This window comes from Mastigoproctus giganteus, chromosome 14 (assembly GCF_048544385.1).
Source record: "Mastigoproctus giganteus isolate SK-2022 chromosome 14, ASM4854438v1, whole genome shotgun sequence".
Taxonomy (NCBI): Eukaryota; Metazoa; Arthropoda; class Arachnida; order Uropygi; family Thelyphonidae; genus Mastigoproctus; species Mastigoproctus giganteus.
Genome location: NC_143588.1, coordinates 99,330,614 through 99,354,079, shown reverse-complemented (window position 1 = coordinate 99,354,079; position 23,466 = coordinate 99,330,614). Strand labels below are relative to the sequence as shown.

General features: G+C 37.2%; 1 protein-coding gene across 1 annotated transcript in view; it reads left to right on the top strand.

The window, feature by feature from the left end:
* Nucleotides 1-7,924: 7,924 nt before the first annotated feature.
* LOC150075430 (uncharacterized) overlaps nucleotides 7,925-23,466 on the top strand; it is a 112,089-nt gene continuing 96,547 nt past the window's right edge. The window contains exon 1 of the mRNA XM_090388356.1: nucleotides 7,925-8,107. Coding sequence (XP_090244482.1) covers nucleotides 8,059-8,107 — 49 coding nt within the window. The 5' untranslated portion in view covers nucleotides 7,925-8,058. The remainder of the gene's footprint in view (nucleotides 8,108-23,466) is intronic.

The following is a 23,466-nucleotide window of genomic DNA, read 5'->3' as shown; positions in this document are numbered from 1 at the left end:
AGAGAGAGAGAGAGAGAGAGAGAGAGAGAATGAAAGTCAGAAGTAAAAGGGAAGGGAATCACCAAGAAAGAAGAGAAGAATGATGATATCCAGCTCAGGATCCTGGGTGTGCCAAGTCCATACTCACCAGACGAGAGCCCCTGGGGTTGTGCAAATGTATTCCCAATTCACAAAGGGGGATCGAAGGGTGACACGAGTAATTACAGACCAGTCAGTGTAACTTCTATTCGAGGAAAAATAGTGGAGTCACTGGTTAAAGATGCATTGCAGGATTATCTAGACAAGACTGCAGCAATAATTGTGACACAGAATGGGTTTGTTAAGGGAAAGTCTTGTTTGACAATTTGATTGGATACTATGATGTAATTACAAAAGAACTGGATGCAAAAAATAATTTTGATATCACGTATTTGGATTTCAGGAAGCTTTTGACTCTCTTGCGAATGGAAGACTTCTGTATTAATTGTAGCAGAATGGTATTAAGGGTAAGTTGCTACAATGGATAAAATGGTGCTCAGTAGGAGAAGACAGACAGTGGTAATCAATGGACGCTGCTCTTCGTGGACTAATGTTATTAATGGAGGCCCACAGGGTTAGGTGTTGGGCCCACTGTTATGTTTTTATATTTATCAATGATATCGATGAAGGTATATCAGGCTTAGTGTCGAGGTTTGCAGATGATACAAAGTTTGTCACTGTTGTTAATGACAGTGTGCTGCTGCAACAGGATCTAGAAAATCGTGGAGATGGGCTGAGAAGTGGCAACTGAAGTTTAACATTGACAAATGCAAAGTACTGCGTATGTGTAGAAGTAACCCCAGAGGAACGTAGCAACTGTGTGGTACTATACTTAGGGTGGTAGAAAATGAAAAAGACTGGGGGGTAATTGTGCAGTCAGATATGAAGTTTACTGAGCATGGCAGACAGACTGCCAGGGCAGGTCATGGGGTTTTGTCAATGATATATAGGAATTTTGCTAGCAGGGAAAAGGAGATGATTATCCTATTGTTTAAGCCAATAGTTTGGCCACGCTTTGAGTACTGCGTACAGGTCTGTAGGCCTCATTTTATGATGAACGATGTTGAGTTGCTTGAGCGTGTACAGAGAAAGGCAACAAGTTTGGTGAGGGGAACAAAAGGGTCTTCTTACCAAGAGAGGCTTAAGTTCTGCAAATTGCAGCGCCTGGAGACTACGAACCTGCGAGGTGATGTAACTCAGGTGTATAAGTCCTTGACTGGGTTGAGCACGCTGAATTCTGTTGGGATTTTTCCACTTTCTCATATTACGAACCTACGGGGCCATATATTCAAATTGAGGAATGACAGTTATAGAAAGATGTGCAGAAATTTGCCTTTATCCAACGGGTGGTTAATTGCTGGAACAAACTCTCATCTGTCGTTGTGGAAGTTGATAGCTTAAATAAATTCAAGGAGGAATTGCACAAACATTTAGAGGAAAAGGTTGTAGGTTGTATGATTTTTTTTTTTTTTGGCTGATGCTACATAAGCTCATACTCTTGCTATCTTGCATCACATGCTTCTATTACTATTAATATTACTATAATCTAGCAGATCTATAATTACTTGTGTTACCCTTTGAACCCCTTTGGGAATTGGGGATACATTTTCACATCTCCAGTCCCTGGGGACTTCCCCTGAATCTAAGTGTGCTCTCAAAATTATGGCTACGGGTTTGCTTACTTCCTTAGCTGCCTCCTTCCATATAACTGGATAGATTCCATTCACCCCAGGTTCCTTTCTTATTTTTAACTTCAATAATTTTCCCTCCACTTTGCTCGGCTTTATTACAAAATAATTTAGCTCCCTGTTAGAGTGTATTAAACACCTGTTCTCCCCTTCCTTACGAGTTCCTCATTCGTAAATGTAGATGCAAAATGCTCATTCAGATTTTCATCTATTTGAGCGGGATCATCAACAGCCAACCATCGACATCAAGTGGACTAATCTGATTCATCCCCTTCCTTCTAGAATTTATATAAGTAAAGAAGTCCTTGCTGTTTGTCTTTGCATCCTTTGCCAAAGATTTCTCGTAATCAGCCTTCGCTTGCCTAACCTCCTTTTGGACTTGATAACAGACAAGCTTATTTCTACTCTGTTGCCTGATAATATATATCATCCCGTGCATTTGTCTTCTCTGCATCGAGCCGCATTAGTTCATCTCACATTAATTTTGGCCTAAATCATGAACGGTATTTCTCAGTTGGTATGAAAACGCCAGTGGCTTCCAAGAATACGTCCTTGAATGCTTTCCATTTAGAATTAGCTGCTGGTAACATCATCAGTTGTTCCCACTGTATACAATTTAAAAACTGTGTGAGATCATCATAGTCACCTTTACAAAAGCAGAAATATTTCCCTTTGCCTCTGATAGTAGTTACACCTCTAAGTAAATCCCACATCAGTACACTGTGATCATTGACACCTAGTGGTTTCTTTATTAGCAGATTCTTAATGGATGAATAATCGCTCCTAATAATCAGATCAAGAATATTACTCCTTCTGGTTGCCTCTCGAACATACTTGCTGTAAAAGCAGTCCTACAATAATTCCACAAAAGCCTTCTGGTTTGCGAGTGGTTGCGTCTCTTTGGGAGCGAGTGGTCGTCTGGTTGCCTCTCGAACATGCTGCTGTAAAAGCAGTCATACAATAAGTCCAAAAAAGCCCTCTCAATTTGCGAGTGGCCAACCCAGAAATTGCAGTCATTATCTGTAAATTTAAAACATCCCATTCTAAGACATTTTGATTTTCTTGCCCACTGTTTCTCTCATGAGTTCAACGCCGATTCAGTAACAACTGTCTTACTCAAGAGGGCTTATGTCTTTAAGTTAACCCTACATCAGTATGCTGTGACTGCGCCAACCAGTGGGCCGTTTACTTGCAGATTCTTAATTCATGAAGAGTGATTGCTTATAACCAGATCAAGAGTTTCTTTTTGTTGCCTCACTAACGTGCTGCTATAGTAAAAAAAAAAGTTAAAATCTCCCATTTTATGACATTCTGGTTTACTGCCCGACTATATGTATTTCACTGTACAGTTGTTTGTTATACTCATTGCATTCATTTTGCCTATATTCTACTCGTAGCATGTTTCTACTCACAATTTCGTTTTCACATGTTTATGTCACACTATAGATTTTATGTCACACAAAGGAGGCTAAGACGCCGATGTGTCTAAAACACTAAAATAATCAATTTGAATGGTTTGAAAATAACAATCTAAGAGCATTACATTGGCCAGCACAGAGTGCCTACATAAGACTATCTGAATTCTTTTGAATGAACTGGTGGATCAGTTCATTGAACAGCAACTAAGGCTATGAAACGTCATAAACGTTTCTCTCGTTGAAACGGATTCATTAGCATTAGCATTAATAGAGCATATGATGCAGGAAAGCAAGCTTATGCAGCATCAGCCGAAAAAAAAAAAAAAAAACACTTCCACTTCATCCCTCCGTTCGTTCGAAATACCTGTCCAGCTGAGCCTCAAATTTATTTAGGCTACCAACTTCCACAACAAGGGATGGAAGTCTGTTCCACAAACCACCTACCCGCTGGCGAAAGGCAAATTTCCGCACATTTACCGTACATCTGTCTTTCCTCAATTTGAAATTATGTCCTCTCAGGTGATTATTCTGAGCAAGAGGACGAATCCCATCAGCATTGAGCATGCTCAAACCATTCAAGGCTTTATACACCTCTATCAGATCACCTCACCGGTGCCTAGTCTCCAGACACTATAATTTGCAAGAGAAAGGGTTTCTCTTTCTTCGTAAGAGAAACCCTTTGTTCCATTCACTAATCTTGTTTCTCTTCTCTGTACTCGTTCCAGCAGCTCTACATCCATCTTGAAATGATGCCTCTAGACCTGTATACAGTACTCAAGGCGGGGCCTGATCATTGCCTTATACAAGGGAATAATCACCTCCTTATCCCTGCTGGAAAAATTCCTGTATATCATTGACAAGACACCATGAGCTACCCTTGCAGCCCATCTACACTGCTCAGAGAACTTCATACCTGCCTGCACAATTACCCCCAGGTCCCTTTCATTCTCTACCACTGTCAGCGTAGTACCACAGAGTTGATACGTTGCTCTCGGGTTGCTGTTTCCCATATGTAGTACTTTACATTTGTCAATGTTAAACTTCATTTGCCATCTCTCAGTCCATCTGCTCAACCTTTCCAGATCCTGTTGCAGCGGCATAGCGTCAGTAGTATCCTTAACAACCCTGCGAACCTTTGCATCGTCTGCAAACTTGTACATTAAGCTTGATATACCATCATCAATATTATTTATAAATACAGAAAACAATAATGGACCCAACACTGAACCCTGAGGGACTCCACTAACAACATTAGTCCATGATGAGCAGTGTCCATTGATTACCACTCTCTGTCTTCTTCCCCTTAACCACCCCTTTATACATAGCAGCAATTTGCCTCCAATGCCACACTGCTCGAATTTGTGCAGAGGTCTTTCATGTGCAACGGTATCAAAAGCCTTTCTAAGTTCCAAATATATACTATCAAAGTTATTCCCTGTATCCAGTTCTTTTGTGACTGTATCATAGTATCCAATTAGATTGGTCAGGCAAGACTTCGCCTTAACAAAACCATGCTGTGTCCAAGCTATAACTGAAGTCTTGTCTAGATGATCCTGCAGTGCTTCTTTAACCAGTGCTTCCATTAATTTTCCTGGAACAGAAGTTAAACTCATAGGTCTATAATTACTTGTGTCAGCCTTTGATCCTCCTTTGTGAATTGGGGTCACATTTGCACATTCCAGTCTATGGGTACCTCCCCTGAGTCCAACGAAGCTCTCATAATTATGGCTAAGGGTTTGCTTACTTCCTTTGCTGCCTGCTTTAATATAACTGGATAGATCCCATCCACCCCAGATGCCTTTCTTGTGTTTATCTTCAACAATTTCTCTTCCACTTTACTGTCAGTTATTACAAGATTATCTAGCTAACTGCCAGAGTTGAATACACCTCTGGCATTCCCCTCGCTGTATAACTCCTCATGTGTGAATGTCGATGCAAAATATTCATTTAGTTTGTTAGCTACCTGAGCAGGATCATCAACAGTTGAACCATCGATATTAAGTGCACCAATCTGATTCATCCGTTTCCTTCTAGAGTTTACATAAGTTAAGATCTCTTTGCTGTTTTTCTTTGCATCCTTTGCCAAAGATTTCTCGTAATCTGCCTTCTCTTTCCTAACCTCCTTTGTAACTTGGCTACAGATCAACTTATATCTATCATAGGCTTCTGTGTCACATGTTAATTTACATGTATCGCATGCATTTTTCTTCTTTGCCACATGTCTCATTAGTTCATCTGACATCCATTTAGGCCTAAACCTTGAACAATATTTCTTATTTGGTATGTAAAGCCTAGTAGCTTCCAAGATAAGTTCTTTGAATGCTTTCCATTTTGAATTTGCTGTTGGTAACATCACTATAGAATTTAAATACTGTTTCACACCATGGTAGTCGCCTTTATGAAAGCAAAAACTCTTCCCTTTACCCCTGATGGTAGTTACCTCTTTGAGTAAATCCCACTTCAGCACACTGTGATCACTGCCACCTACCTAGTGATTCCTTTATCTGCAGATTCTTAATGCATGAAGAATCACTACTGATAATCAGATCAAGAGTATTACTCCCTCTATTTGCTTCCCGAACATGCTGATGTAGAAAACAATCATCCAATAAATCTACAAAAGCCTTGTAGTGTGTGAGTGACCAACCCACAAATTGCAGTCAATATCTGGGAAATTAAAATCCCCCGTTATAAGACTCTCTTATTTACTTTCCCACTCTATTTCCCTGTACAGTTTCTTATTATACTCGTCAGAATCATCAGGCCTATAGCACACTCCTACTCTCAATTTTGATATCCCAATGCTTGTCACACCAAACTGACTCGACACTGCACTGTCCAGCGATGTCGACTGGCTTCAACTCCTTGGATTTTATGTGTTTCTTTAATAATAGCATAACCCCTCCTCCCTTCCTATCCTTCCTGTACACATTTTACTTCCCAAATTCCAGTTCTGCATTCCTTATATCTGTATGACACCACGTCTCTGATATCCCAACAATATCTGCCTTTGATGCTTTGATCAACACCTCAGATTCATCAAATTTATTTACCAAACTCCTAGCATTGGTGCACACGCAAGTATACATGCATCTGTTCCTATTCTTAGCTGCCCTAACACAACCCATGTGTTTACTTGTACCGCAACGACTCCCAGCAATCTCTGAAATAGCCTGCATCTTGTTTTCCAGGCTTCTGCTCAAGCACAATTCAAGCAAGCACAATCTTTTTACACACACTTCCAAACTACTATGCTAACTGTGAGAGCTTAGATGAACTGAAACCCCAGGGTTAGGGCATGACCAAGATAGTCCTTTTGATTAGTGTAGTCAGGTATGTTTTCAACGATCAATGGAGCATAGCATCATCAGAGTCTCCCACAGCGCGTTTTCTTAATTAATCAGTATGCGCAGGATCAAAAAATAATAATGATGCATCATATGCAGCAGAGTGTGATGAGATATCTGTAATGCTAAATAAATCAGATTGAAATGTTGGCAAGCGTTATTGCTTTTTTTTTTTTTTAATAATTGCATTTATTAAATTTTTAATTGTGTTTACATTGTATGAAATGGTAAATTTGAGCATAGATTAAGACGATACCACTTTTCAATTTCTTTTATGTAATTTCTAATTAAGGGTTAATTATTATTATTATTTTTAATGTCTTGTTTCCTCGCCAAAAATCACAGGTGCTGGCCTGTGATTTTTGGCGAGCAAAATAAATTAGGTTGAAAAATATAGTTTTACAACCAAAAGAAAAAAAACAATAGTTGCTCCTTTTAGCTGCAGTTCGTGCAGCTAAAAGGAGCAAGATTTCAGATCATATTGCGCAGTTATAATGTGTATAAATTGCGTGTGTTGTCTTGTCAGTTTGCTGTTTGATGGACAAAAACTCGAGTTTCCGGGATACAAAAAAAAAAAAAAAAAAATCTTGCCTTCACCCAAACCGACTAACTCAGCCACGTTGCGAAAAATATCCATACAAATTCCTTGCATCATTGAATAGATTCGAGCTTGGATTTTTCCCACCCGGTGTGGGAAGGACGGACGGTGATTATACCAACTGTGCTACCCAAGAGGGCCAATAGCTATGCACCTTAGAGCAATAATTTAATGGATATACAGTACACAATTATAGTTTTTCCCTATATTTTGACAAAATGCTATTAATATTCATTTGCATAAGATGTTTCACCCGTCGACATTAAATTAGCAAGAAATATAGTAATCACTATGTATACAATTTTAAAAACTCTACCTAGTTAGCTATTAATATTAGTTATTTACAGTTATATCATCTATTATTATTAGTTATACCATCTATCTTTTAACCCTGTGGAGAAGCCAATGTTCTCTGGTGATGAAGCCAACTGCATCAGTAGAGCCTTTAATCCTTTAATTACGATTTGAAAAAAAAAAAAAAAAGAAGAAGAAGATTACAATGACATCTTTTATACTGGAGTTGGTGGAATTTTAAAGATTTGAATAAAAAATTACAAAATCAAATGCAAATTGTCAGTGTTAATGCGAAGAAGGTGAAACCAACTGCACAGTGGGACCGTTAATTACGACTTGGAAAAAAAACAAACAAAATAATGACATCTTTTATACTGGAGTTGGTTGAATTTTAAAGATTTGAATATAAAATTACAAAATCAGATGTAAATTGTCAGTTTTAGAGTTGTACAGTATACTCACACAATTTATAGCCATTGACAAATGAATATAAAATTTGGCCGATTTGGTGACGTCATAACTCAACGCGATAGTGTAGTACGGAATATACCACGTTGGACACGTTATAAGCAGTTGGCTTCCCCTGTGATTTTTGATAGTCGCAAAATAGAAATTGTTTAGTCTTCATCAGTACAATTTACGTCGCATAAGATAATTTTGCTTGGCTTAATTAAATATTAAGATTACATTCAAGAATGACATCACCAAGAGAAGAAAGTAAATATCCTAGTCTAGACATGCAAGGTAAGCGGCTTCCTGATTACTTTGAAAGCAGGCGTGACCGCATATGGGGATACCATTGTCAAATAAAAAAAAAATAATAAAAATAAAATACGATGGAGCAATGCTTTCATTATGCACTGCGTATTTCTGCTATAATTTATTTAACTGTATAGTATTTTATGTTATATATCTTTTGTTCATATTTATCGTTCACATCATGTTTCTTCGCGTTATGTCAAAATCCTGTTTGGGTATTTAAATTGAAAATTATTCTTGGTGTACAGTATTTGGTTTTCCTAATAACTGAAATTCCAGTTGTTTTGTGGTGACTAAAATAACTGAAGCGAGTATATTAATTTTTTTTACCTTTTTAATAACGGACTGAAAAGTGGTTGGGTTGATATTAGCGCCGAAGGGCAGAAAATAAAAGGCAGCCTACCAAAGCTATATTACGGTGTTTTTTTGTTCTGCTCTCAATAAGTAGAGCAAAACTCTGACAAAGGAAAGGAAATAAATGGTATTTTATTTATTTAACTTCTAAGAAGTTAATATTAGGATGAAAATAAATCGGAATCGCACATTTGGATGTGACCTGTTTCTTTAGGAATATTAATCTAAGTAAACTTTTCCACAAAACTAAACAAAAAATAAAATAAAATACGACATATGTTGATACTTTAGTTGTGGTACACAAAATTAAACATTGTTTTCAGTAACACCGGCTTTCCAAGTGCAGTTTGACAGAAAATAAATACAGTTTGCTACTGGATGAGTCCCAAGATTTTTTTTTTGTGACGTAGCACTTTTTTTCAGTAACGCATGATTCACTCTTTTATTTAGTGTTTTGCTGTAGGTTTTGATAATGTTAACACAAATAATAAATGCCAGATAAAGTACACAATGTGTTAGTTAGAGAATTTAATAATAATAATTTTTTTTTTTTTAATGGCGATTCTAAACGCTATAGGTATTAGAACCTTTAGTACTGTGTATGGGTTGAAGGTTGGGAAGACAGAAGAAGATACTTGGTGTTGATTATAATTTTAAGGAAACGTATCCAGAGGAAGGTTATTCCAAAGAACAGAAGTATTTGGGATAAATGAATAAGAGGGAAAGAGGATTTGAAAGTGAATGTTGACCAGTTGAGACATGTTTGGACTAGTTTGGAAGAAAGAGATGAGATTATAGATACCAATTCAGAATAACAACACTTACAGAAATATTTATAGAAATTGCATGCAATAGAAACAATGTCTGTATGATGGAGAGTAGGGAAAGTTTGTGTCATTAATTTGCCTAACCCCAGTGCGGATTAAGGCATGGGCCTTTGCCTTGGGCACCATTCTTTAAGGGGTGCCAAATTTTACAAATCATGAAAAAAAAAAAAAAAAAATATATATATATATATATATATATATATATATATCCTTAGTAAAGGGGGTGCCAAAAAATCTTTCTACCCAGGGCACAAAAATACCTTGGTCAGGCACAGTGTTACTTCCCCCCCCCTTTTGGACAGAGTCTAGTACCTTCAGGTGTACCTTTGAGAGCAGTACCCCAATATCCTTGATTCAATGGGCGATTTGTGATTTGTACAGATTACTGTGGATATGTGATTAGTAGTCAGCAGAACCTACTTTTCTTCCAAACAGCTTCTGACTCTGTACAAATCTCAAATCTGTCTCACCATGAAATATTGATCTCATTAGCAGAGGCATATGATGCAAGAAAGTAAGGTTATACAGCATCAGCCCAAAAAAAAACAATCCCATTTCACCCATCCATTTACTTTTAAAAGTTTGTCAAGTTCTTCCCTGAATTTATTTAAGTTATCAACTTCCACAACGACAGATGGAAGTTTGTTCCAGCAATCAACTACCTGCTGGCTAAAGGCAAATTTCCGTGCGTCTATTCTACGACTGTCTTTCCTTAATTTGAATTTATGTCCCCTCAGGTTTGTAATCTGAGCAAGAGGAAGAATCCCATCAGCATTTAGCCTGCTCAAACCATTCAAGGCCTTAACACCTCAATCAGATCACCTCACAGGTGCCTAGTCTCCAGATGCCACAATTTGCAGAATTTAATCCTTTCATTCCCCTTCACCAATCTTGTTGCCCTTCTCTGTACTCATTCTGGAAACTCTACATCCTTCCTAAAGTGAGGCCTCCAGACCTATATGTAGTACTCAAGGTATGGCCTGACCATTGACCATATACAAATGGATAATCACCTACTTATCCCTATTAGCAAAATGTCTATATATCATTGACAAGACCCCATGACTTGCTCTGGCAGCCTGTCTGCACTGCCCAGAAAACTTCATATCTGACTGCACAATTACTCCCAGGTCTTTTTCATTCTCTACCACCCTGAGTGTAGTACCTCACAGTTGACACATTCCTCTGGGGTTACTTCTACCTATATGCAGTACTCTGCATTTGTCAATGTTAAACTTCAGTTGACACTTTTCAGGCCATCTGCAAAACAACAATGGGTGCAACACTGAACAATGGGTCCATGAAGAGCAGTGTCCATTGATTATCAGTCTGTCATCTCCCATATTGCATATCTGGAACAGTGTTTCGTTTCATGGGGATGCCACCCTACTTTGATGGTTTCTGCCAAAATCACTCTGAAACTGTTACTCTGTGCAAAAGATGGCAGACAGGTTAATTAATGGCATCTCTTGTAAATATTCTATTATGAACCAATACCTAGATGCTTCTGGTTTTGGGACATTAAGTATTAAATTCAATCCAGTGAATCAAAAAAGACCTTAATTTCATTTCTGTCATGTTGGGGCTTGCAAATTTGAAGGGATGGTTTGCAGGTATCCAGTTTCATTAGAAATATGAATTTTTCATTTGATCTGATTTGCACTATTCTGACGTTACAGAAGTATCACTTCAATTTCCCCCATTATCTAGTAGGCCCACATGTAAAAATTTTTAAACACTTTTTTTTGGTCACATTGGGCAGATTATTGAGTCATATAGTAGTAGTACATGATTCAATTTATTAAGTCGTATACTACTCCACATTATTGAGTCATATAGTAGTGATTTAAAAATGTCTTTATAAACAATTTGTCTCTTTAGTCTACATATTTAAATTTTCATGAGGTAAACAGTTAAGCCTGACGTAGCCAAGTGGTCAAAGAAAGAGTTTAGTAGCAATGTACTCTTTGAGTGGGCTGGTGTTCAAGCCCGTGACTAGTAAATATGATTAATGTTTGTATTGATAATTTATTGTAAATTCCTCTGACCTGGTGGTCATGCCAGAGTATAATAAAGCACTTTTTTTTTTCTTTTTTTTTTTTTTAAAGTTAAAAGAAAGAAGATTAATAAATTAAAAAACCATTAAAATGTTACCTCCTTGAAGACTGCACTTCATTGAGTATGTCAATACTTGCCACAGAGAAATTAAGTACACTTCAGGATAGTAGCATTTTAATCGTTTTTAAAATATTGGTCTTCTTTCTTTTAATTTAACTATTTATCACATGAAAATTTAAGTATGCAGAATAAAGTGAGTTTTTTTAAGATGTTCTAAAATCACTACCATTGAAATTCCAATACTTTTAGAAGCCTTTGAGATATAATTCTTCACATTGAGTCATATAATATAATGGTTATGCGACTACTTGTAAGTGGATGCTTAAATAAAATATTATTATTATGACTGAGAAAGTCAAAAACCATTCTGAGTAACAGCTATATTAATATACTAAGCCTTTAACCCATTAGCAGGTAGTAGTTATACCTGATAATTTTTACTGTTAAAAGATTTCTCAGATTTTTAATTAGGGAAGCTAGAGAAAAATCTTTACTGTTGAGTAGAATGGATATAGTGGTTTTAGAGTATGAAAGTTAAAAAGAAAAAGTCAAAATATTCTACACAATTTTTTCAGCATTCTACATAGTGTAGGTAGTGCACCAAACCTGAATGTGAATAAAGTTTTATTAAATTTGCATTAAATATTTATATTAGATAGGGTGTGTGGTGGTATAGTATCTTGAAAATTAGTGACAGACTTTATTAAACCTGTTAATATTAGAATAAATGAGCAAGATGGTACAGTTAATGGTAATAATAGAAAAAAAAAAGTTGTTGCCATATTAACTCTGTTTTCTCCTTTTTAGAAAATATTTACATAGTTTACAATGGTTAATATCACAGATATATGTTAAGCTGGAAAGAGGAAAAACTGTCTAATCAGTGTTTGTTTGTTTGTTTGTTATTTGGTTTTTAGGAGCATTAGCAACTAAGGCCATATTGCTCCGGGATATGCGGTGGTCATTTCGTGACCTTTCCGCATCCTCCGTATTTGGTGGTGATGGGCTCGAACACCGGTCTAATCAAGAAGCGTGTGCTACGCACTGCTGCTCCTTCCCACCTGGCTACGGAGGCGCCTGTCTAATCAGTGACTGGGTGGCATCTGTGCAAATTGATATGTTAGCTATATTCGACTAAGGGTGTATTTATTCTACAATACCCTTCTTTAAGCTTCCAGTAGTGCTCTTGTTAGACCTTAAGGAGAGTGTGGTGAGATTCATCAGTTAAACCATTTAATGCTTAACTGTTAAACTGAAATCACTGCATAATTTTAATGTGCTGTTACCAATATTAATGTTTGTTAGATTTCTTAAGTGTTATTACCATTGAACACTTTTAGAAACTTATTATTAATAATAGTCACAATGGATAAATAAACTGAATCTGAATAAATTGACAGCAGTGTATTTGAGGACAGTTTTATTGATTCAAATTAGATTCAGGAAAAAGAAATACTGAATTATAAAAATTCTTTCAATTTTTTTTTTTCCCTTCTCTAAATCTTTGCTCAGACCCAAAAATTCAGAATATAACTTAATATATCATGTTAATTTAATTTATGCTGATAATTATTTAAGTAATGAATCGGTTTTGTTAAGAATAGTTCTATTAATAAATTCACATACACAGTACAGACTAATACATAATTGGTACAGATTCTATAAGATGCACATCAGATTGTGTAATTTTTAGCTTGAAACAATCATTGAGAGTACTTGTGGAATACCTTATTTATGTACATGGAAAGGCCTAATTAATTAGATATGACAGTCTCCAGTAGTATGCCACACAGAAAGACAGTTAAATAACTATAAGCGATTCACATACACAGTAAAAACATACAAAAATATAACATGTATATAATAATGCTAGGAGTATAACACTCCTAGCATTAGAATAAAATGAGTGAACTTCAGTTTGACGTCAACTACAACTGAAACATGGTGCCATCTGAAAATAAGGGGCAATTAATTTTATTACGGTATGCTTAGGAGAGGAAGAGTGGCAGTTGGAGAGGGGATTCGTCACAAAAACTGTTTGAAAGTAACAGGATGGTTCCCAGAGCCTGATCAAGTCCAAGTAGATACTGAGTTCACGTGCTTGTTGTTGGTGTTAGTTTTTACGAGGTTTTTAGGAGCACCAGTACCTTAGATCATATTGATCTGAGTCCATGTGGTATATGATGATAGCGGAGGTGTTACAGGCTTAGTGATTCTGAAGAGTACAATAAAAAATCTATGCAACTTGGGGGAGGGTATCATTATGGACAATTTTAATTTCCCCTGTTATAGATTGGAAATCACAGACTGCACACATGGCAGAACTAGTTTCTGGAATAAACTAGTTTTACTGTTATTTATTTACATTAGAGAAATCACAAGAGGCTCAAATATCTTTAATGTAGTTCTCATCAAGGATTCAAGCAGTATTAAAAATATGACAGTTATATATCAGTAATGTCATAAAATTGGTAGTATTAGTATTAGTAACGGCCGCATGGTGCAAGAAAGCCTATGGCTTATGCTGCACCAGCCAAAAAAAAAAAATCCGAACAAAACAATGATAAAAACAAAAAATAAATAAATAAAATATATAACTAAATAATAATAATTAATAAATAAATAAAAAATAAAATAAAAAGGAAATTAAACCTATCATCCTATGCGCTTCCCTTACCCGAAAGTACTATCCAGATGACCTTTGAATTTCCCCAAACTGTCGGCTTCTACCACCCATGAAGGCAACTTATTCCAGTAATTTATAACTCGCTGGCTAAAATAAAACTTCCTGCAGTCGAATCTAAACATTTCCCCCCGTAACTTGAATTTATGTCCCCTAGTTCTAGCATCATTTATAATCTTGAAAATTTTGTCCTCATTCATTTTACTGATGCCTCTCAGAGCCTTAAACACCTCAATCAAATCTCCTCTAAGGTATCTAGTTTCCAAACTCTGCAACCCACATATTCGAAGTCTTTCTTCATAAGGACGCCCTTTTGCCGATCTCACCAGGCGAGTTACCATTCTTTGCACCCTTTCAAGAAGCTCGATGTCTTTCTTTAGGTGCGGTCTCCATACTTGAACACAGTATTCCAAGTGTGGTCTAACATAAGCCTTATATAATGGGATTATCACGTCCCTATCTCTACTTGCAAAAGTTCGATAGATCATCGATAGGACACCATGGGCCTTCCTTGCAACCTGTTTACAATGCTCAGAGAATTTCATGTCTGACCGTATCGTAACACCCAAGTCCCTTTCCTCCAGTACTGGGTTTAGTTGAACTCCACCAAGTGAATAATTTTTTTTGGGATTACTGTTTCCCAGGTGTAATACCTTACACTTTGTTGGATTAAAGCACAGCTGCCATTTTTCTGACCATTCTTGAAGTCTATCTAGGTCTCTCTGAAGAAGCTCAGCTTGACAGTGATCATTAACAACTCTACCAATTTTAACATCATCTGCAAATTTAGACATTACGCCCTCTATCCCTTCATCAATGTCATTTATGAAAATTAAAAACAACAGTGGTCCTAATACTGAACCTTGGGGAACCCCACTTCTTACATCAACCCAATCTGAGGAATAGCCATTTATCACAACCCTCTGCCTCCTGCCCTGAAGCCATCCTTCTATCCATCTAAGGATTTTCCCAGTTCCCTTTATCTGTACTTGTTCCGGCAGCTCTATATCCTTCCTAAAATGAGGCCTCCAGACCTGTACACAGTACTCAAGGTGTGGCCTGGCCCAACCATTGCCTTATACAAAGGAATAATCACCTCCTTATTTTGCTAGCAGGGATGCTAGCAAAATTCTTGCATATCACTGGCAAGTCCCCATGAGCTGCTCTGGAAGCCTGTCTGCACTGCTCAGAAAACTTCATGACTGCACAATTACCTCCAAGTATTTTTCATTCTCCACTTCCTTGAGTGTTGTACCTTATAGTTTTTACATCACTCTGAGGTTACTGTTACCCATATGCAGTACTTTGCATTTGTCAAGGTTAAACTTCAGTTGTCACTCTCAGCCCATCTGCCTAACTTTTCTAGATCCTGTTGCAGTAGCATACTGTCATTAACAAACCTGTCAACATTCGTATCATCTGAAAACATGGACATTAAGCCTGATATACCTTCATCAGAATCACTGATAAATATAGAAAATAACAATGGACCCAACAGTGAACCCTGTGGACTCCACTAATAACATTAGCCCAGAAAAAGTAGTGTCCATCAATTATAACTGTCTTCTCCCACTTAACCATAGCTTTATCCATAGCAGCAACTTGTCTTCAATGGCATACCGCTCCATTTTGTACCGTAGCCTTTTGTGTGCAATAGCATCAAAAGCTTTCCTGAAATCTACGCATATGACATCAAAATTATTTTGCCCAGAAAAAGTAGTGTCCATCAATTATAACTGTCTCTTCTCCCACTTAACCATAGCTTTATCCATAGCATCCAAAGAAGTTTAAGTGTTCTTTAAAGTACAAGGTTCAGGATTTCGATTATAGTTAGGAGTATTCTGGTGGAGTTTGGTATTTCTTAAGCTCTATTGCTGGAGTTATTACTATATGCCATTGGATACTAATGCAGTATGGGAATTGTTTAAGAGGTTTATCATGGAGGCTACAAACATATTCATTCACACTGAGAAGTACTGAAAAAAAAGAAGAAAAGAATTGCCAAAATGGATGACAGGAGGGCTGAAAGAATTAATTGAGCAAAATAAAAATAATAAAAAAGCATGGGACAGTTATAGGCTATTGTGCAATTTTGCTTCTTGTGATAACAGTAAGCAAATATGTAATAAAACCACTGACTGGATATGAATTGCAAAAGCTGAGTAGAAAAGTCACTGGTGAAGAGAGCTAAGAACAGGGAAAAAGAGCTCTACTTGTACTTCAATGCAAAAAAGCAGAGAATAAATTCAATAATCTGGCTGAAATGGTGGCTAGGTGCAATACTGCAATATGTTATACAACCTTAGCACATTTATTGGAAAACCAAGGTTTAGGTAGAGAAGAAGATTTTAGAGTGGAATAAAGAATTTCATTCCGATAAAAAATAATTTCACAGACAGGATCTGAGTAAACATTGGAATTGGAAGATTTAACACAGTAATTTAATCAAGAAAAAAAGAGAAATAGAAATGGCACAGATCATCTCATTTTGTTCTGTTGCAATGCCCAATGATATGATGCTGAGAATGGCCACACATGAGAGAGACTCCATTGGAGAAGAGACCATCAGGTGATCTGAAGTAGTGGCAAAAGATGCAAGAAAGCAAGCTTATATAGCATCAGCCAAAAAAAAAAAAAAGAAAAAAAAACCCTACACACTACACATCCATACTCTCCAAGAATTTAGTTCTTCCTTGAATTTATCCAAACCATCCACTTCCTCAACTTGAATTTATGCCCCTCATGTGAGTAGTCTAAGAAAGAGGAAGATTGCCATCAACATTTAGCTTACTCAATCCATTCAAGGCCATAAACATCTCAGTCAGATCTTCCTGTAGGTGTCTAGGTTCCAGATGCTACAATTTGCAGAACTGAAGCCTATCTTAGTAAGAGCACCATTTTGTTCCCTTCCCCAATATGGTTGTCCTTCTCTGCACCCATTCTAGAAAATCCACATCACTTCCTAAAGTGAGGCCTCCAGAACTGTATATAGTACTCAAGATGTGGCCTTACCATGGTCTTGTACAAAAGAATATTCACCTCATTATCCCTACTAGCAAAGTTTCTGTATATCATTGACAAAACCCCATGAACTGTCCTGGCAGCCTGTCTGCACTGCTCAGAGAATTGCATATCTGACTGCACAATTACCCTGAAGTCCTTTTTATTTTCCACTACCCTGAGTAGTACTACACAATTAAGTTACTCTGGGATTACTGCTACCCATATGCAGTACCTGGCTTTTGTCAATATTAAACTTCAGCTGCCATTTCTCAGCTAAAGTTTACCTAATCTTTTACCATCAACCTAATTTTCCTAGATCTTGTTGCAGTAGCTCATCCTGATTACTCTCATTAACCACCCTGCCAAACTTTGTATCATCTGCAAACTTACATGTTAAGCCTGACATACCTTCGTCAATATCATTAATAAATATTGAAAACAACAATGGGCCCAACATTGAATCCTGGTGGAATCCACAAATGTTAGTTAGTGAAGTATCCCAGTTAATATTAGTCCACAAAAACAGTGCCCATTGATAACCACTCTCCTCCTCCTTCCACTCAACCACTTCTTTATCTATAGCAGTAACTTGCCCTTAATGCCACATTGCTCCAGTTTGTACAGCAGTCTTTTATGTGCAACAGTATCAAATGCTTTCCCGAAATAAAAGTATATGAAGTCAAAATTATTTTTTGCATAGAGTTCCTTGGTTACTGCATCATAGTATCCAATCATATTGGTTAGACAAGGCCACACCTTTACAAATCCATGCTGTGACTGCAGTATAATTGCATTCCTGTCTAGATGGTTTGACATTAGTTCTTTAACCGGTGACTCCATTATTTTCCTTGGAACAGACAGTAAGCTAAAAGGTCTGTAAATTACTGCTGATACTTTTTGATTCCCCTTTATGAATTGAGAATACATTTGCACATCTCCAGTCCATAGGGACCTCCCCCTGAATCTGTGGATGCTCTCATAATCATGGCCAATGGTGTGCTTACCTCCCTTAATATAATTGGATGGATTTATGTTTAGCTTTAACAATTTCTCTTCCACCTTCCTTTCAGTTTTCACAAAATCATTTAGCTCTCTATTAGAGTTTGATAAACCTCTGACATCCCCTCCCCTAAAGAATTCCTTGTGTGTGAATGTAGATGAACAGTACCTATTTAGTTTGTCAGCAACAGGGTCATCAACAGTTAACCCAGTGATGTTGTGACCCAATGTGATTCGATTCCTTCCTTCTGCTGTTAATATAAGCATAGACGTCTTTGCTGCTATTCTTTGTCAGAGACTTCTCATAATCTGTCTTAGCTATCCTAATTTCTTTTGTGACTTGATTACAGACCAATTTATATATACCATAGGCTTCTGCATCACCCAATAATTTATGCCTCCCATGCATTTTTCTCATCTGACATTTATTGAGGTCTAAGCCTTGAACAATATTTCTTCACTGGTATGAAAAGCCTAGTGGCTTCTGTGATTACTTCCCTGAAATCATCCCATTTAGAATTTTCTTTTGGTAACATCATCAGTTGGTCCCACTGCATAGAATTTAAAAACTTCTGAGACCACTGCAGTCATTGTTATGAAAGCAAAAGCCTTTGCTCTTGACAGTAGTTGTCTTTAATTAAATTCCACATTAGTAAATTGCAATCACTGCCACCCAGTGGGTCCTTTACCTGCAGATTCTTAATGCATGAAGAATCACTGTTGATAACCAGTGATTATCAACAGTGTCAATTAGTCTGTAATTACTCTGACAAGAGTAATTACAGACCAGTTAGTTTAACTTCTGTTCCGGGTAAAATAATGGAGTCACTGGTTAAAGATGCATTGCAGGATCATCTAGACAAGACTGCAGCAATAATTCAGACACAGCATGGGTTTGTTAAGGGAAAGTCTTGTCTAACAAATTTTATAGGATATTATGATGTTACAAAGGAACTGGATGCAAAAAATAATTTTGATATCATATATTTGGATTTCAGGAAAGCTTTTGACACTGTTGCGCATGGAAGACTATTGTAAAAATTGGAGCAGAATGGTATTAAGGGTAAGTTGCTACAATGGATAAAAGGATGGTTAAGTGCTAGAAGACAGAGGGTGGTAATCAATGGGTGCTGCTCTTCATGGACTAATGTTATTAGTGGAGTCCCACAGGGTCCGGTGTTGGGTCCACTGTTGTTTTGTATATTTATCAATGATATTGATGAAGGTATATCAGGCTTAATGTCGAAGTTTGCAGATGATACAAAGGTTGGCAGGGTTGTTAATGACAGTAATGACAGTGTGCTACTGCAACAGGATCTAGATAATTTGAGCAGATGGGCTAAGAAGTGGCAACTGAAGTTTAACCTTGACAAATGCAAAGTACTGATATGGGTAGAAGTAACCCCAGAGAAACGTACCAACTGTGTGGTACTACACTTGTGGTAGAAAATGAAAAAGACCTGGGAGTAATTGTGCAGTCAGATATGAAGGTTTCTGAGCAATGCAGACAGGCTGCCAGGGCAGGTCATAGGGTTTTGTCAATAATATATAGGAATTTTGCTAGCAGGGAGGAGGAGGTGATTGTCCCTCTGTATAAGGCAATGGTCAGGCCATGCCTTGAGTACTGCGTACAGGTCTGGAGGTCTCATTTTAGGAAGGATGTAGATTTACTTGAGTGTGTACAGAGAAGGGCAACAAGATTGGTGAGGGGAATGAAGGGATCTTCTTACCAAGAGAGGCTAAAGTTCTGCAAATTGCAGTGGCTGGAGACTAGGCACCTGCGCGGTGATCTGATTGAGGTGTATAAGGCCTTGAATGGGTTGAGCACGCTGAATTCTGATGGGATCCTTCCACTTGTTCAGATTACGAACCTAAGGGGGCATAAATTCAAATTAAGAAAGGACAGATGTAGAATAGATGTGCGGAAATTTCCCTTTAGCCAGCGGGTGGTTAATTGCTGGAACAAACTTCCATCTGCCGTTGTGGAAGTTGATAGGTTGAATAAATTTAAGGAGGAACTGGACAGGCATTTGGAGGGAATGGTGTGTGTTTTTTTTTTTTTTTTTGGCTGATGCTGCATAAACTCATACACTTGCTTTCTTGCATCATGTGCCACTACTACCACCAGATCAAGAGTATAGCTTCCTCTTGTTGTATTTCTGACTGCTGCTGTAGAAAACAATTGTTCAATAAATGTATAAAAGTCTTGCTAGTGTGTGAGTGACCACCCCACAAATTCCTGTCAACATCTGGAGAGTTAAAATCCACCATTATAAGACATTCCAATTAACTTTTCTACTCTATAGCTGTTTGGTATACTCATCACAGTCATTTGGCCTGTAATGCACTGCTATTCTTAATTTTGTTTTCCCAGTGCTTGTATCACACCAAACTTACTCAACATTGCACTGGCCACCCATGTTGACTGGATGTAGATTTAATATGCTTCTTAACTAAGAGCATAACCCCTACAACCATCCTGTCTGTCCTTCCTTTTTACATTGCACTCCCCATATTCAAATTTAGCATTTATTATGTCTCTGCCATCCCTATAGTGTCTGCATTTGATGACTTAATCAGTACTTCACAAAGTACCTATAGAATCACCTATAAAAAGTACCTATAAAAAGCTGGGAGTTCTGCAGTGCCTACCAATGGGCTTCCCCTGGTTGTTGGTGAACTGAATGATGAAAAAACAGTGTTGCATGTGTTTTTGGTGTGACATTTTGAAAGGTTGTTGGCAGTGGCTGCTCGTGACTCTCTATGGGGGTGCTGCTTCTTAAAGTTATATTAAATTGCCTTGGTTATAAGACATTAAGCATAGATGGTAATAATAATAAGCAAGTTAAAAAATACTACAAAACATTAACTGTGGACACTTACCATTAACAGACTTGGGTAATCTCGAAATTTTATTTAAAAGTAAAATCCATTATTCGGTTTTTATTTGTTGAAAACAGATTAATAACTTTTTCATTCAAGTTTTGTGCACTGTTCAAATTGGCACTGCTCACCCCACAGTTCCTTTGACTTGTTTTATCACCTCTAACAAATGCGTATTGACAACCCGCCAACTAAGCATTGACTCAACCACTGGGGGCCTAAATGTGGAACTGCGGTTAAACTTCAAAGTTGAAAACGATCTAGTGTTTTTATTCATTTATTATTGAAATGATTATTGGAAATAGAGGTTGAGTGTACTATATGCGGGACCTGTTAATAAAAATATTCATTGCATTGCATTGCATTGTTCTTCACAAAATTTCATATAACTTAGTTGACTGTATATTTAGATATAAAAAGCTGGGAGTTCTGCAGTGCCTACCAATGGGCTTCCCCTGGTTGTTGGTGAACTGAATGATGAAAAAACAGTGTTGCATGTGTTTTTAGGATTGTGCGTTATTTTTGTAGGTAAATGAAGTTGTGTAAGGTAATTAGTATGCAAAAAGCCTTGGCATCTACCAGCTTGAGTTGCATTAATATTGGCAACATGGTGCAAGAAGCAAAGCTTATACAGCACAAGTCAAAAGTCATTTGCACATTCTTTGCAATAATTTAGCAAGCTAATACAGCATCAGCCAAAAAAAAAAAACAATACCTCCCATTTCATGTACTTATTCCCTTCAATAGTTTGTCTACTTCTTTCTTGAATTTATTTAAGCTACCTCAACTTCCATAACATCAGATGGAAATTTGTTCCAGCAATCAACTATCTGCTGGTTAAAGGCATCTATTCCAACAGTTGATTGCTCTTTACTTTTCTTTAAGTAATCAATTATTGGAATTGTTTAATCCAACAATTTGATTACTGTTTATTTTACTGATTACTTTTTTTCCTGATGAACATTAAAATCACTAAGGAATAATACTTCACTGTTAGGAAAGTTAGATTGAAGAAAATAGTTTGAAAGAGAGAAAGTCAAAAGGGTCAGAGTTATTTGGAGAGTTGGGAGAACAATAATGTAACACAATTTTTAAAGAATGGGGGGGGGGAAGACATTTTAAGCCAGAGAAGATCAAAAAAGATTCTGAACTGTTCTCCGACAAGTACCACCTTTGATAAGAAAGGAATCATAGGGTGAATAATTAGGACATCTGAAATGCATGGTTGATAAGACAACTGATAAGTAATTGATTATGGCAGAAAAAGTAATTTAGCTTGGAAGATTGTAGGTGAAAATTAACATCATTAAGATTGGAACTGAGACCATATATTCTTGCAGAGTGAATGAGGTTTTGGGAAGTATAGATCTTTTTGCCGATAAGTTTTTTTCTGTTACTTTGACTATTCATGATGCATTGGTGTAAATGAGGTAAAATAGAGGGGAGGGGAATATGTTGTATGAGGTGTAAAGTATGTTGGTGTGTAACGGCTCCTGGGATTTCTCCCATCTCTGTGGGTGTACATTGTATTGGGCCAGAGATTTTGAAGGTGTGTGGGGGTCACGTGCAGTGTATTGTGTTATGCCTTTTGTTTTTCTGGTCTGTTAGCTGCCAAGCCCCTAGTGGGACCCGTGCCATGGGGAGGCTGACCGGGTGTACCACTGATGCTAGAGTACTCTGGCGAGTCCTGCCACCTACTTTCCTAGGATTTCAGTGGCTAGGACCCGATTTGAGAATAAGCTCATATGCTTATATGCTTGCTTTTTTGCATCACATGCCTCTACTACTACTACTATCTCAAGCAGTGTGGGGAGGTAATATGTAGTTTTGCCTTTAAGATTTTTCTTAATTTTTATCTCTCTTCTGTATTACTATGGTTTTGCTCTTAATAAATATAAATTTCCCTAGAAAGGCAATATCTCCGACCTTATCTGTTGGGGCTTACAGGCATCATCAAATTAAGCATAATTATTCATAAAAAGGCTTGCATCACAAAATTCAAACCAAGTAGTCAACAAAAGAGCACAATAGGTAGTGTTTTAGATTGGAACAGTGGTTAAACAAGTTGATCCTGATGATCAGTATACCCCAGGGGATTGGCACACCCTCTCTCTCTCTCTCTCTCTCTCTCTCTCTCTCTCTCTCTCTCTCTCTCTCTCAGGATACTCATTTTTTTTGATTGGCGCAGCATAAGCCTCGGGCTTCCTTGTACTATATGGCTAATAATAATAATTGACATAATTTACCTATAGGCAAGATCAAATATAAAACAGGTGTTAGAACTGGAAAGGTTCTTGAATTTGGATGAAGACTCCACCATGTGATGAACTTCCATATTGGAATAGCAAACTGCATTTTGGTAACGTCATAACTCAGCACGATAGTGTAGTATGGAATATACCACGTTGGACACGTTATAAGCAGTTGGCTTCCCATGTGATTTTTGATAGTCGCTAAATAGAAATTGTTTAGTCTTC